Source organism: Vanessa cardui, chromosome 30 (assembly GCF_905220365.1).
Source record: "Vanessa cardui chromosome 30, ilVanCard2.1, whole genome shotgun sequence".
Taxonomy (NCBI): Eukaryota; Metazoa; Arthropoda; class Insecta; order Lepidoptera; family Nymphalidae; genus Vanessa; species Vanessa cardui.
Genome location: NC_061152.1, coordinates 3,121,958 through 3,136,905, shown reverse-complemented (window position 1 = coordinate 3,136,905; position 14,948 = coordinate 3,121,958). Strand labels below are relative to the sequence as shown.

At 36.0% G+C, this 14,948-nt stretch overlaps 1 protein-coding gene across 1 annotated transcript in view; it reads left to right on the top strand.

The window, feature by feature from the left end:
- The window catches only part of LOC124542321 (putative leucine-rich repeat-containing protein DDB_G0290503), a 55,170-nt gene that overhangs the window by 29,749 nt on the left and 10,473 nt on the right, over nt 1-14,948 (top strand). The window contains exons 2-4 of the mRNA XM_047120286.1: nt 4,693-5,316; nt 9,611-10,434; nt 10,928-11,052. Coding sequence (XP_046976242.1) covers nt 4,732-5,316; nt 9,611-10,434; nt 10,928-11,052 — 1,534 coding nt within the window. The 5' untranslated portion in view covers nt 4,693-4,731. The remainder of the gene's footprint in view (nt 1-4,692; nt 5,317-9,610; nt 10,435-10,927; nt 11,053-14,948) is intronic.

Genomic DNA, 14,948 nt, shown 5'->3' with positions numbered 1-14,948 from the left:
TCGCGTACTTTTCGTCTGATATTTGGCACTGAATCAACATAAAGCATCGTGTAGATTATTTGTGAAATTTAATGGTTTTTTTGGGTCTTTTAAGAAATGGAGACATATATCTATATCTAAACTCATTACACAGTATAAAACAAAGTCGCTTACCGCTGTCTGTCCCTATGTATGCTTAGATCTTTGAAATTACGCAACGGATTTTGATGCGCTTTCTTTTAATAGATAGATTGATTAAAGATTGATTCGAGAGGAAGGTTTTTGTATATAACACATGGACAATATAATAGGTACCACCGGTTAGGAATGTAGATTCTGCCGAGAAGAACAAGAAACTCAGTAATTACTCTTTTCAATATTAAATAAAACAAATAACAAACGACGAATGTGTGCGCGCCATTATATTCAATTATAGACATATTCGAAGAATATTTAATTATAAACAACCTTGGCTTGCGCTGAAGTTTAACAGGGGTTAATTCCACTAATTTCTCACGGTAGCATGCGTAAGCGATCCCCTGGCGCCCGCCGAGAGACGATGAAGATACCGCTGCTTTTAGGGGGTAAACCCGGTGGACCTGGGCGCACTCTGCGTCCAGGAAACCAGGGAATACCACCCCCCACTTTCCAACACGTGGGGGAAACCCGTAAAGCGTTTCTTAAGGGGGTTAATTCCACTAACTAATTGTCATTGTCACGGTAAGTCTGGGTAGTACCCACTCATCAGATATTCTACCAAACAACAGTACTTGGTGTTGTTCCGGTTTGAAGGGTGAGTGAGTGTTACAGGCATAAGGGACATGACATCTTAGTTCCCAAGGTTGATGGCGCATTGACGATGTAAGGTATAGTTAATGTTTCGTATTACGGCTATTATAACTCATCTTTATTTAAAATCTATAAATAGAAGATAACTAAGTCGCTTTCTTGTCAATCAACGGATTTGATACGGTTTGTCTGTAATAGAAATTAGCTTTACTAATATAATAAATGCGAAAGTAACTAAAAAACTTTCTGTTGCACTTAATTACTTAACCGAATTTGATGACATTTTGTATGAAGATTATTTGAACTCTAAGGAAGGATATAGAGTACTTTATTATAATATGAGACAACATCACATACATTACTCTGATCCCAATGTAAGTAGCTGAAGCACTTGTGTTAAAGTAGCTAAAACACACAAAACTAATGGTAATCTACATCGACTCGGCGGTACGAACCCGGTACCTCGGAGTGGCGTACCCATGAAAACTGGTGTACACACCACTCGACCACGGAGGTCGTCAAATTATTATACCTAATTTGTCGATAAAGGCGAGCGAAGCCACATGCCACAACTAGTATGATATATATACCGGTTTAAAAATATATTTCTACCCGGTTCTTCTCGCTAGACTCTACTTTCGCAACCGGTGGTAGCTTCACTGAATATAGTTGTTAAATGACGATTCAAAAGTGCTTGTAAAAGCCTTTTCGAATAAAGTGTGTTTTGATGTTGATTCTGAGTCAGTGTATATAAATATACGAGAGTATTTTGTAAAGTTATACCAAAATAGTTTCAGAGAAGTTATGTATTTTATTATATACTAGCCGGCGACGGCACGTGCGTTGGATTTTAACAAAAAGGTTGTTTTTCGGTTCGCTATTATTAGGTCTGTCTGATTGTTTCGGCGTATCTATAGAACGGCTGAACCGATTTTGATAGGACTTTCACTGGCAGAAACTGATGTAATATGGAGTAACTCAAGCTACAGCAATAATTATTTAACTAAATTGAAACTTGCTCGAATTCGTGGGCACAGCAAGTTAGACCTTGCTCGTGAATAGCTCTGTGTATTGATGAAAATCAAATTAAAATTTCTTTCGTAGTTTAATTAATTCAAACTAAGGGGAAGCGAATTTGTTTTACATTATCATATGTTAATCTTAATATTAAAAAGTCGATTATAACTCATTACATAATCTTACAGAATGAATGTTATTTACGGAAAAAAAAGAAAAGCAAAGACAAAAGATCATTCTGCTCAATATTTCCGCGTGAATCTACAATATGGAGTTCCCACACTATCGCGTCTATGTAACATATATATATATATATATATTGTTTATGATGGTAATTGTATTATATGTTATGTAAGATGTTAACATTATGATGTGATGGATTGTAACTATATCTACTAGCAACGCCCGGCGTCAACTACTACATAATTTGTTTATTTACGACATCACATTAGAAACTTATTATATGTATATATAACTATTATCAGTGTTACTTTACTATATTGTCCATGTATTATATACAAAAACCTTCCTCTCGAATCACTCTATCTATTAAAAACCGCATCAAAATCCGTTGCGTAATTTTAAAGATCTAAGCATACATAGGCACAGACAGCGGTAAGCGACTTTGTTTTATACTATGTAATGATTATGTAAGATATAATTAATATGTTGTACTAGACGTTTAAATACATTGAATTATATATCTATCTATACTACTCTTATGAGGAGGAAAAACTTGTATATTTTATGTGTGTATGTAATGTACAAATTCAATAACTACTGAACCGTATCCAAAATTTCTTTCACCATTGGAAAGCTACCTTTACCCTGAAAAACATAGGCTATGTTTATTGGTAGAAAAAAATAGGGATCCATACTTAAATTTAAATGACGTAATCAAGCGGCATGGTAACAGCGTGGTGGAATATGTTCCAAGCCTTCTCTTCAAATGCAGAGGAGGCCTTAGCCCAGCAATGGGAAATTTACAGGCTGTTTTTGTTGTTGTTGTAGTAACGTAATCCAAGGTGTAACAAAGTTCCATAAAACGTCTTTCGTCTTATGGAATAAAATTATTTTTAGGATAGAATCGTGACCATATTGTGTTTTAAACAAGGATATTCTTCCGGATTCATTTATTAGCACTATTTTCACATTCATTTTATCCACGAATGCATGTTTTACAATACATCCCGTATTTTATATCTAAATTTAGCCTCTCATTCTCATTTTTCCCAAATTAATAATAAATGGCACTTTCTTTCCTACCGGCCAGTATCAGACAATCGGCCAGTATTAATCGTGAACAATTAAAATATTACATTACAACATAATCTAAAAATAGTCAATCGACATATTATTAACTATTTTTTTCTAATAAATTACAGTTATACAATGTGTAACAAAAAATAACTCTGACATTATGTTCTAGAATATTAAAGAACATATCAATATCTACAAAAAACTCCACAATACTATATGTCCAACTATTATCTTTATGTCAAAAAAAAACTTTAAATTTTCAAAATAATAGAAATACCGAACGAAGTTAGTCCATGTTACTCATACCTCTGTTTAAATCAATCCAAATAAATTAAAAATTTTTTCAAGACTGTATCAATTATACATCTGAATTGCGATTAAACGGGGAAATGCTGCTAGCATTCTTGCTATTTCACATTGCACGCGGTCAAGATTTATACAGTAAAGTTTTAATTCATATTTGTTTATTTAATGTTATTAATTCTCATGTTAATAAAAATGTATTTCCAGTACACATATATTACTTTTTGATTTGTTCAAATCGACTATTCCATTCAATATATATTAAGAATTCAATAAGACATAGAAATAGAAAGAAAGATCTCTCTCCCTCAAGATTAAATACGTTAATTAAATAAAAAAAACGTTGAACAAATTCTGATTTTAAGTCTAAATAGGTAATGTGGTGCTGCGTTTAAAAAAATATATATAATAACAAAAAACATACAAAGAGTCTTTTGTCCACCCGTGCGAAGCCCGACCCTGTGTAAGGCGACAACGTGCTTCCTACATAATTATATTTAGACAAGCTGTGCCCGCAACCTTGTACGCGTTTGAATTTAACAGAAAAACATATATTATTGTAGCCTAAGTTACTCCTTATTATATCAGTTATCTGCCAGTGAAAGTCCCGTCAAAATCGGTCCAGTCGTTCCAGAGATAAGCCGGATACAGCAGACAGATAGACACAAAATGTAAAAATGATTTTTTCAGTGAGTCAAAAAGGGCTATCTTAATATTACAAATAGACACTCAAATTTTATTGATATGAAATATCGTGAATTCTGCAGTGAGTTTCGAGTTTCTTACAGTACCTTTCTCAGACTAGGCTATTTGACAATGCGAAAAATAAATTGTGAATTACTGTAATCAGTGTATATTATGAGTTTAAAAATGGTTATTTGCTAACGAAACTTGAAAATAATACTTAATTTATTCAAAAATCAATAAATAAAAATGCAAATTTTCAAGCGTTTGTCACGTGACACAAAACGCTCCTGATTGACCGGGCTAATGATGAAGTCACTTTCTTGTAAACCTTGCTTTTCTACTATATGTACCACAGATTAAAATACAGCAAAGTGACGTCACCAACCCCATTGCAGCGCCATATTGTCCAAGTAGCATATTTAAATAGCGCGCAAAAAGCGCGCTATTTAAATATGGAATTTTTAATATGATATTTTTCGGCAAATATGTACTAGAAATTAAAAAAAATCAACTTTTACTGGGTTCCTTTCCTTAATTTTCGTTTTTGTTTCATTAGTATAAACAAACTTCAGTTGTCAAGTTTAAATTTCGTAACACATATAGAACCTGTTTTCTTTAACCTTCAAAGTATTAATTGACAAATTTCAATTGTTTCAGATGCCAGAAAACTTAGAAGCGTTATAGACTGAAACAATTATGGGAAGTCCTAAGGTGTCGAACCCCCAACCGCATCTACCAATGGCTGAAGACAAGAAATCAATAAAGAATCTTCTAAAGAAACCCTTCCAGGCCCTGTTCCAGAAAGACAAACAGAAGAAAGAGAAGCTCAAGCAAAAGAGAGAAGTACAAGATGAGACAACCACGAAACAGACAGAGAAACCAACATCCATATCAGTTCTTCTTGACAAATTCGACAAACTTGAAATAGAGAAGAAAGATGAGATAAAAGAAGAAGAAAACGAATTCGACAACTTCTCCTACAAAATCATTGAAGACGACAACAGATCTGCTAGGATAGACTCACATTCGTCTGAAGACAGCGGATACGCGGACAAATTCTCAATAGCGAACGATTCAGAGGATGAAAGGGATGAACTGAAGCTGATTGATTCGTTGAAGAATTTAAAAGTCGATCCCGATAAGAAAGTTAAAGAAGATGACAAGAGGAAGAGGAAGTTGCAGACTGTTCTGGTGTCGAGGGGGCCGATTAGGAATCGGGCGGCAGATTTTAGTACTTCAGTCCACCCATACGGACAGGAAACGGCAGATGTTTACAGACAGGTAAATTCTTTGCTTAATTTGGTGTGTCTGATCATTTTAGGGCTTTGTGCGAACCTATTTGGGTAGCACTCGTCAGATATTCTACTGCCAAACAGAATTGTGATGTTCCGGTTTGAAGAGTGAGTGAGCAGTTACTAGCATAAGGGACATAACATCTTAGTTCCAAAGGCGTATTGGCTATTGTCTTTGGGTTGTGGTGACCACTTACCATCAGGAGGAACATATATCGCCAACTTATACCATAAAATTTAAGCTTTTCTTTGTCTTGGTGGTTTGTACCAAGTAGTCCCAAAAATTTACACGTTCGCTGTTTTTCCTTTACGAATCGTAAGATAAAAACAAAAAATCTTTTGAATCTGCAATTTATCCATAAAGATAGAGTTTTAACTACTGATCCATTTAAAATATTAGTATAACTATTAATTTGTAATTAAAAAAAAAATATCTAAAATTTAACGAAAATTTGCGATAAGAATTGTATAAAAATGATTTGTACCATAAAAATCCACTATGTTGTATGTTGTATATCTAAATTGGTGTAATTATGATATCGTTATCGAATTAAAAGTATGTACTATGAAGGTTCTATAAAAAAAGGTCCATTAAAAATTTACGTCCTATTTGGTTGACGTTCTTGATTACTGGAAACGAATAACATTAAATAATCATTTAAGATAGTATAGTTAGGTATAGTTCGATAAACAGATTACCGCCAATTGACACAACCAATAGAAATAGCTCCCTATAGCGCCATTCGACGCTATTCGTCGCTTTAGATTCCCTTGATTGTCCACGATAGTAATGTCAAAGTCAAAGTCAAAAACCTTTATTCAAAATAGAAGTGTTTACACTTTCTTATTGATTGTTGATAATCTACCACCGGTTCGGAATATAATACCTCAGACCTGAGAAGAACCGGCGAAAGAAACTCAGCGGGATTTTTTTTTTTCATCGTCGTCATCATCATCGTTTCCAAACATATCTACATAATGTTAGAATTTGTATTAAATGTAAATTTGATAAATTAGGGTTTTAAATCTATACATATAATAAAATTGGAGTGTCTGTTTGTAATATTAAAAAAACAGGTAGACGGTTCATATACCAATATAACATTTTTTTATATTTTTTGTCTGTCAGTTTGTTCCGGTTATTCTCTTGAACGGCTGGATCGATTTTGACGGGACTTTCACTGGCAGATAACTGATATAATAGGGAAAAACTTAGCCTCCAGTAAAAAAAAATTGTTGTTTAATTCAAACGCGTACATTGTCGCGGGCACAGCTAGTTCAAACTATGTATAAATATAACGTTTTTTGGACTCCGAAACGTACTCTGGTCAGTGTCGATTGAATTGCAAAAAATTGTCACCATTACGGGTCAGGAACCGGCGTACAATAGCGGCGGTTTTTTTTGTCACAGTCTCGGAGATCTGGTAAAAACGACGACTCGTGTATAAATAGTTCGAAACGAAAAAAGTTCGAATACGATTCGACAATTAAATGGGACCTCAATACAGATCCAAAGTTAGGGGCATTTAAAAAAGTCTGTTGGATTTTTTTTTCTTTTATGTTTAGGGGTAAACGAGCAGGAGGCTCACCTGATGGAAAGTGATTACCACCGCCCATGGACATTTTGCCGGCCTTTAGGACGAGTACGCTCTTTTCTTGAAGGTTCCCTAATCGTATCGATTCGGAAAAACTGCCGGTAAAAGCTGGTTCCACAGAGAGGTTGCGCCAGGTAGAAAATGTTTTGAAAAACGCGCTGTTGTGGATTTTCAGACATCAAGGTGGGAATGGAATTTAAGGGTGGGATTTGAAGGACCACTGGTTGATAGCTGATATTATTAATTAGGCTATATTTTAGAAAAACAATCCTGAAATCCTGTTCAGTACCGCGCGCATGCCTCACATCAACAACTTTATACGTGTATATTTGGACAAAATCATATACATAACTCTGATCCCAATGTAAGTAGTTAAAGCACTTGTGCGTTGGAAAATCAGAAGTTATAAGTAATAATAACGTCGACTTAATATCACAATACCGAGATGTCCCAGTGGTTAGAACGCGTGCATCTCGTGAGGGAACATTTATGTTTCTAATTTCATAGAAATACTGCGTCACGTGTATACCAACCCGCATTGGAACAGCGTGTTATATGTTCCAAACCTTCTCCTAAAAAGGGAAAGGAGGCCTTAACCCAGCTGTGGGAAATTTACAGGCTGTTGTTGTCGTTGTAATATGACATAATATAATACAGAATTAATAAGTTATATTAAAATCTGTGATTTGAACAATAACCTTTTTTGTGTTAAAATCAAAAGCGCGTCGCGAGCCATACTGTCATAATATATATTACAAAACATTCATAGTTTACTTATACAATGCAAATGACAGCGCACGTCATTACGAAGATGGGATATCAATGACTTTTTTTACATTTTAATTTATTCGAAGTGTCAAGGTATCGTCAAGTTGAGCCTCATTTTTCCTACTTATCTTTTGAATCAACGCATTTTATATTCTACTAGTTTTCGCCCGCGATTTCCCTCGCGTCTTAGGAGATTGGTTGTCATAAGTTACGTAAAAAAAGTAGCCTATTTCCTTCCATGTAGTTCAAGCTTGCTTCTTACGGAATTTCATCAAATTCGGTTCATTCAATGATGTTCTAGTAAACAGATATGTCATTAACGCGCAAAAAATGTGAAAAAAAGTGAAGACTAGAAAACATCCTAATTGGGACGTTTGCCTTTAGTCGTTTTCATCATAATTATGCCAGTAATATGTTATAATACATCATAATTACGTAGTAATACGTTTTGCGTAATTAAAACATCTAGTTATACCTTTTACTTTTTGTTTTTATCAAGCTATCCTTTTTACTTGTAACGAAATGTAAAATAAACGGTCCCCGGCGCGGCACACTATTTTCTGTTGTTTAGTATGGGTATAACATATCTGTTTATTAGAATATCATTGGGTTCATTGCTTTGGTCGTTAAAACTGACAGATAGGGTTACGTTACATCTAGAAAGTTTGTTATATTGTCTACAGAGCCTTGGAACAGCAGCGTTATGTCCTAGGTTTGATTGAAATGTCGGAATATTTAAAAGGATATATGCTTTTAAACGAGGCAAGCGAGAAGGAACATTGATTTGAAGCTTGTATAGAAGATTACTACAATCTTTCACCCCATGTCTTATTTCGTGTAGAACTATAAGATCTATATTATGTCTACGAGTTATAAAAGAGGTTACATTAATAAGTTTTGTGTTTAATGATATGCTATTGGATCTTCCGCAAAACTTCGCATTCGAAATATTTTTACAGAAATTTCGAAATTTGTTATCTTTTTTCTGTATTATATTTTAACAAATACTATATTAATTTATAGTAAAAATAAACGTGTAAAAATTTAATTTAATTTTGTAGTGTAGTGATTCTTTTGTAAAGAAAATAATAATCACCCAGAAGATTTTACGAACATGATAATAGAATACAATATAACATAAAATATAAAAAAGATCCATTTATCGCATTATTAAATGTAGTCAAGTATATATACAGATAAATGGTTCTTATAAATTTCTAAAATATACCTATTGTTGTTTCTATTTTTCACCCAAGATTAACAGCTGTGAGAGGTACAGGAGTGGCGAAGCCACTCCGGCAACAAAAATAGTAGATAGTTATTATAGCGAGCGTGCCGCGGCAGCGGCCGGCGCAGCGCCAGAAATCACATTAAATACCAATAATTGGAATTTTATATCTCTCCCCTTCCAAAATTTAACTAACAGTACGATCTTGAAGATTTTAGTATTGAAATTTAAAAATTGTATATACCTCTACTGTATCACCAACCTTAGTTACTACGGTGTTATGTACCATGTAGCTTTAGTTACTTACACCTATCAAATAGGATACTATAATATTACGCACTGCTTTTTGGCGGTAGATAATCTGACAGTAGGTTTTACTCGGAGATCTAGCAAAGATTTCTCGTACTAACATTACCAATAAGCGTTTAAAAATAAGAAAACCTTACCGACTTTAGTCATCGTGGCCAATTTCAAGACTAGTTTACTACACAGAATATATTATATAAGTTCACTTTTAGAATCGAATGGGACTAGTTGGTAACAGGAAATAGTTCAGTTGCATCTGTTCTTGTACCAGTTAACAGATTCCAATCTGTTACTGAAATTTTCTCGACAGGATAACTCGATAACTTCATCAGCTCAACCCGAGTTTCGAACCTATCAATAAGTAATGCATTACCTTCAATTTTCAGATAAACCAGATAAACAAACAGACGTTTTCGGGTGGACAAGTTATAGTGAATGCGAACGTGAGAAACGAGAACTGTTCCGAAATCGACCTCGCCCTGAAGCAGATCGAGATTAACGTCAGAAACTTCGCCCAAAACTCGCAGCAGGAACAAGTGGACCGCTGGCAGATCGCCCAGGAGTTCATCACGGAAAGTTCCAGAAACGTCGACGACATCCTCGCAGAGTTCATTGAGCAGGACGACCAAAATGTCTCCAATCAGATAACGAATTACGCTTCGAATACAAAATGCCCGACCCCCAATCCAGTTGAAGAGTTTTCGACGGCAAACCATACACACGACTACGATATCGATCTGTCGATAATCGATGGCGGTGAGCTGGAGAAACCGTCGATATTCCCAACGCCACCGCGTTCAGAGAACGTCCCTAGCCCCATGTCAGATTCTCACTCCTCTTTCAACCCCATAAACTCAGATTACACCCTTTCTCCAGAAACTTCATCCCCAATGTCAAACAGTGACTATGAAAAGTATCAAGATATAACACCGTTCGATGAATACCCGAGTTGTGTCACAGATAACGTGGAATTAGATAAGGATGCAACGGATAAGAAAAGGGATAAGTCGTTGACGTCATCGATGACGATGAAGCAGTTCAAAGATAAGCAGAAAGAGATAGCGAATAACTTTTCGAAAATGGAATGCTGTCAGATAAACAGGAGATCGTGCAAGGAGTTGTTTACGGAGTATCTGCAGAAGTTGGACATTGAGGAGAGGAAGAGTAACTGCAGGAAGATATCGCAGTTGGATTTGGAGAACTGTTACGGGTGAATATGAACTGTTTGAATTTAGAACGCTTTTTTTAATTGTCTGTCATTTTTGGGTACATTGATTTTTTCCTTTTGCATTTTCGTTTGGTCATATGTTTTTCTTTTGGAGTTTGTGGGATGACCCGGTTTCAGAAGATTTCTTAAAGGGAATATATTTATTAAGTATTTAAACACCAAATACGGAACAAAATAAATCTCCCATTAATAGAATCTATTGAAAATAAATCTCAATAAACTTGATTCTTGGTTTGAACGCTACTTAGAACCGTTCAAGATTACATTATATGCAACAGATTGGTTATATATTAGATACTTGCAAAAAGGATTAAAGATTTACGGGGTCCAATAAGCCTCGTACCGGTATTATGATAGTTTTCATACAAGGTCTTAAACGCCCCGTATCACAAAAATGGAAAAAATGAAAGATGATTATTATCAAGAAGTAGAACTTCTGACGTAGTTTTTTTCTTAATTGTACTTCTTCTTCCAGAGTTCTGCATTACGTTCTTTTGAACTTATCGAACGACAAAGACGTCGATCTAAACATGTCACTGTTCATGCTGATCTGTGAAAAGGTCCTCGCTCTGAAGCCGAGTCTGTTTGTCGGCGATTTTGGTGAGTGCTATTTATTATTATTATTATTTTATGTGACAGGTGGCAAACGAGCAGAAGGCTCACCTGATGGAAAGTGATTACCACCCATGGACACCTGCAAAACCAGGGGGCTTGCAGGTGCGGTGCCGGCCTTTAAGGGAGGAGTACGCTCTTTTCTTGAAGGTTCCCATGTCGTATCGGTTCGGAAAAACCGCCGGCGAAAGCTGGTTCCACAAAGTGGTTGTGCGAGGCAGAAAATGTCTAAGAAATCGCGCTGGTGTTGATATTCGGACATCAAAGTGGTGCGGGTGAAAATCCGAATTTTGACGAGATATCCGAAGGTGAAATTCAGCAACCGGGATTAATCCGAACAATTCCTCGGAACATTTCCCGTGAAATATTAGGTAGAAGATGCAGAGTGATCCAACATCCCTACGCGAAGCCAAAGGATCAAGGAGATCGGAAAGGGCTTGGTCGTCGACAACATTTTATTTAACATTAATACTAACTGTGCCCGCGACCTTGTAGACGTATGAATTTAACAATAAGCCTAAGTTACTCCTTATATCAGTCATCTGCCAGTGAAAGTCCCGTCGAAATCGGTCCAGCCTATCCAGTGATTAACTGGAACAACCAGACAGACAAAAGTAGTAAATAATGTTATTTTGGTATATTTACCATGTACACATACAATATGTAATGAGCAAATAAGACTATTTTATTAGTACGTACAGATACTCCAATTTTATTATATGTATAGATATTTAAAAAAAACTTTGCGTGCCTCCGGCTTACTATATATTAGTTAAATCATGTATTAAATACTACTTGTTGCCCGCGGCTTCGCTCGCGTTTTAGTTTATTGCTCATGTGTTACGCGAAAAAAGTAGCTCATTTCTTGGTGGTAGGGCTCTGTGCAAGCCCGTCTGGGTAGGTACTACCCACTCACCAGTGTTCCAGTTTGAAGGGTGAGTGAGCCAGTGTAACTACAGGCACAAGGGACATAACATCTTAGTTCCCAAGGTTGGTGGCACATTGACGATATAAGGAATAGTTAATATTTCTTACAAAGTCATTGTCTATGGGTGATGGTGATCACTTACCATCAGGTGGCCCATATGCTCGTCCGCCAACCTATTCCATAAAAAAAAAAACATGTTATCTCTTTTAGAGCCGAAATGCCCCAAGTGTTAGAACGCGTGTATCTTAGCCGATGATTGCGATAGCCTGATCAACTCAGGGTTTGAACCCGCCATGTCCACAAGCGCCACTGAATATTCATGTGCTCAATTTGTTATTATTTCGGCGATGAAGGAAAACATCGTGAGGAAACGTGCATGAGTCTAATTAAAACGAAATTCTTTAAATTTACTGTTTGTACCAATAATAATTTAAATTGTTATATATCTCTTATTTATTTGACAGCATATATTATAACTCATCGTAAAAAATCGACATTAAAAACCGGCCGAATGCCTCTCATTAAAATCTAATCAAAAATTCCTTCAAATATATCCATAAAAATCCAAATCGTCAATTAAAGTTGAATAGCTACATAATATAAAACAAAGTCGCTCTCTGTCTGTACGCTTGGATCTTTTAAACTACGCAACGCATTTTGATGCGGTTTCCATTAATAAACAGAGCCATTCAAGAGGAAGGTTTGCATGTATGATACACTAGAAGTCAACCGCAGCTTCGTTCGTTGTCATGTGTTAGGCAAAAAGTAGCCTATGTCCATTCTTGATGGACAGTTGAGATGGCCCAGTGGTTAGAACGCGTGCATCTTAACCGATGATTGCGGTTTCAAACCCAGGCAAGCACCGCTGATTCATGTGCTTAATTTGTCTTTATAATTCATCTCGTGCTCGGCGGTGAAGGAAAACATCGTGAGGAAACCTGCATGTGACAAATTTGAAACCCGCATTGGAACAGCGTGTTGGAATATGTTCCAAACCTTCTCCTCAAAGGGAGAGCAGGCCTTTAGCCCAGCAGTGGAAATTTACAGGCTGTTGTTGTTGTTATTTTTGTTGTTGTCCATTCTTGGAGTTCAAGTTTGCTTCATACCAAATTCTATGATATTCGGTTCAGCGGTTTGGTCGTGAAAGAGCAACACACACACAGGCAGAGTTACTTTCACATTTATAATTTTAATATTAATTATAATTTTATATCTGACGACCTCCGTGGTCGAGTGGTGTGTACACCGGTTTTCATGGGTACGTCACTCCGAGGTACCGGGTTCGATTCCCACCCGAGTCAATGTAGATTATCTTTATTTTTCTATGTTGTATTGGGTCTGGGTGTTTGTGGTACCGTCGTTACTTCTGATTTTCCATAACACAAGTGCTTTAGCTACTTACATTGGGATCAGATTTGAATGTGATGTTGTCTCAAAAAAAAAAAAGTTATGAAAGTCGAGAATTTCTAATTTCCAAACCGAATCGTCAATCAAAAGTTGTATAAAGACCCTTATTGTTAAATACTAAGCTACGACCGGTTTTGAAAGTAGATTCTATCCAAGAAAAACTGCGAAGTAATTCAGTAGTAACTCTTTTTGAACATTAAGGATTATAGTGTGTATTCGAAGGCAAGGCATATCCCTGGGGCAAGGTATTCGTTTCTACAAAATCCGCAGACATTTTTAACTTTGCCGTTTCGTAAATTCAAATAATTTCTAAAAACTACATTGGTAAAGAAGGCATATTATTGAATACAAGATTATACAGACGATAAAAAAGCGTGGAATTAATACATGTTGACTTCCAGGCAGGATATATTACATACATATATAATTGTATTTAACTAACATTACTGTATTTTTAATTACGGAGTTACTACTGAATTTCTTGCCGGTTCTTCTCGGTAGAATTTACTTTCCGAAACGGTGATGCAATAAAAAATATACTAGTATTTAATTAAAAGTTAATAAAATATGTAATAAATGTTGTATATTAATTGATCTTTAGAAGTTATCACGAAATGGATCGGTTTTATTTAATTGATGAGTTTACGCAAATGTCAAGTTTGGTTAGCTAACATACACTCAAGGATAAAATGGCGTCAGTGATCTGTATATGTATATGTAATCAAATCAAAATATACATTATTCAATTATAGTACGACACAACTTAGACGTAGCACCGGCAAAATTCGTAAAACCGATCACATCCGAATTGAGTACGCTATCCCGAATTATCAATATTAATTTCTCATGTGAATATGATCTTTACACAAACGTAATAACTTGTAATATCATATGACCTAATATATTCGTCAATTCGACGCGTCGCTTTACACGCACTCGCTGTCTCGGGTCGAACTGACGCGGGAATCTATAGCGACGAATAGCGTCGAATGGCGCGATAGGGAGCTGTTTCTATTGGTTGCGTTATGCGGCTATAATCGGTTTTATTTTCATTTCATTGCATTTTCCGATGCTACGTCTAATTTGTGTCGTACTATAGGCATTTTACAAGCACTTTTGGATCGTCATTTAACAACTATTGTTAAGTGAAGCTACCAAGTATATATATAATACTACAAGAAAGTACGTAGGCTACTTTTTTGCCCGAAAAATGACAACTGACAGTCTAATCGCGTCGACTACTAGTAAAGTAAAGTAACAGCCTGTACATTTCCCACTGGTGGGCTAAGGCCTCCTCTTCCATTACGGAGAGGGTTTGGATCATCCACCACGCTGTTCCAATGCGGGTTGGAATGCACGTGTGGCAGAATTTAGATGAAATTAGAAACATGCAGGTTTCCTCACGATGTTCTCCTACACCGAGCACGAGATGAATTATAAACACAAATTAAGCACATATGTATCGTGATGCTTGCGTGTGAACCCGCAATCATCGGTTAAGATGCACGCGTTCTAACCACTGGGCCATCTCAGCTCAGTCGACTACTAA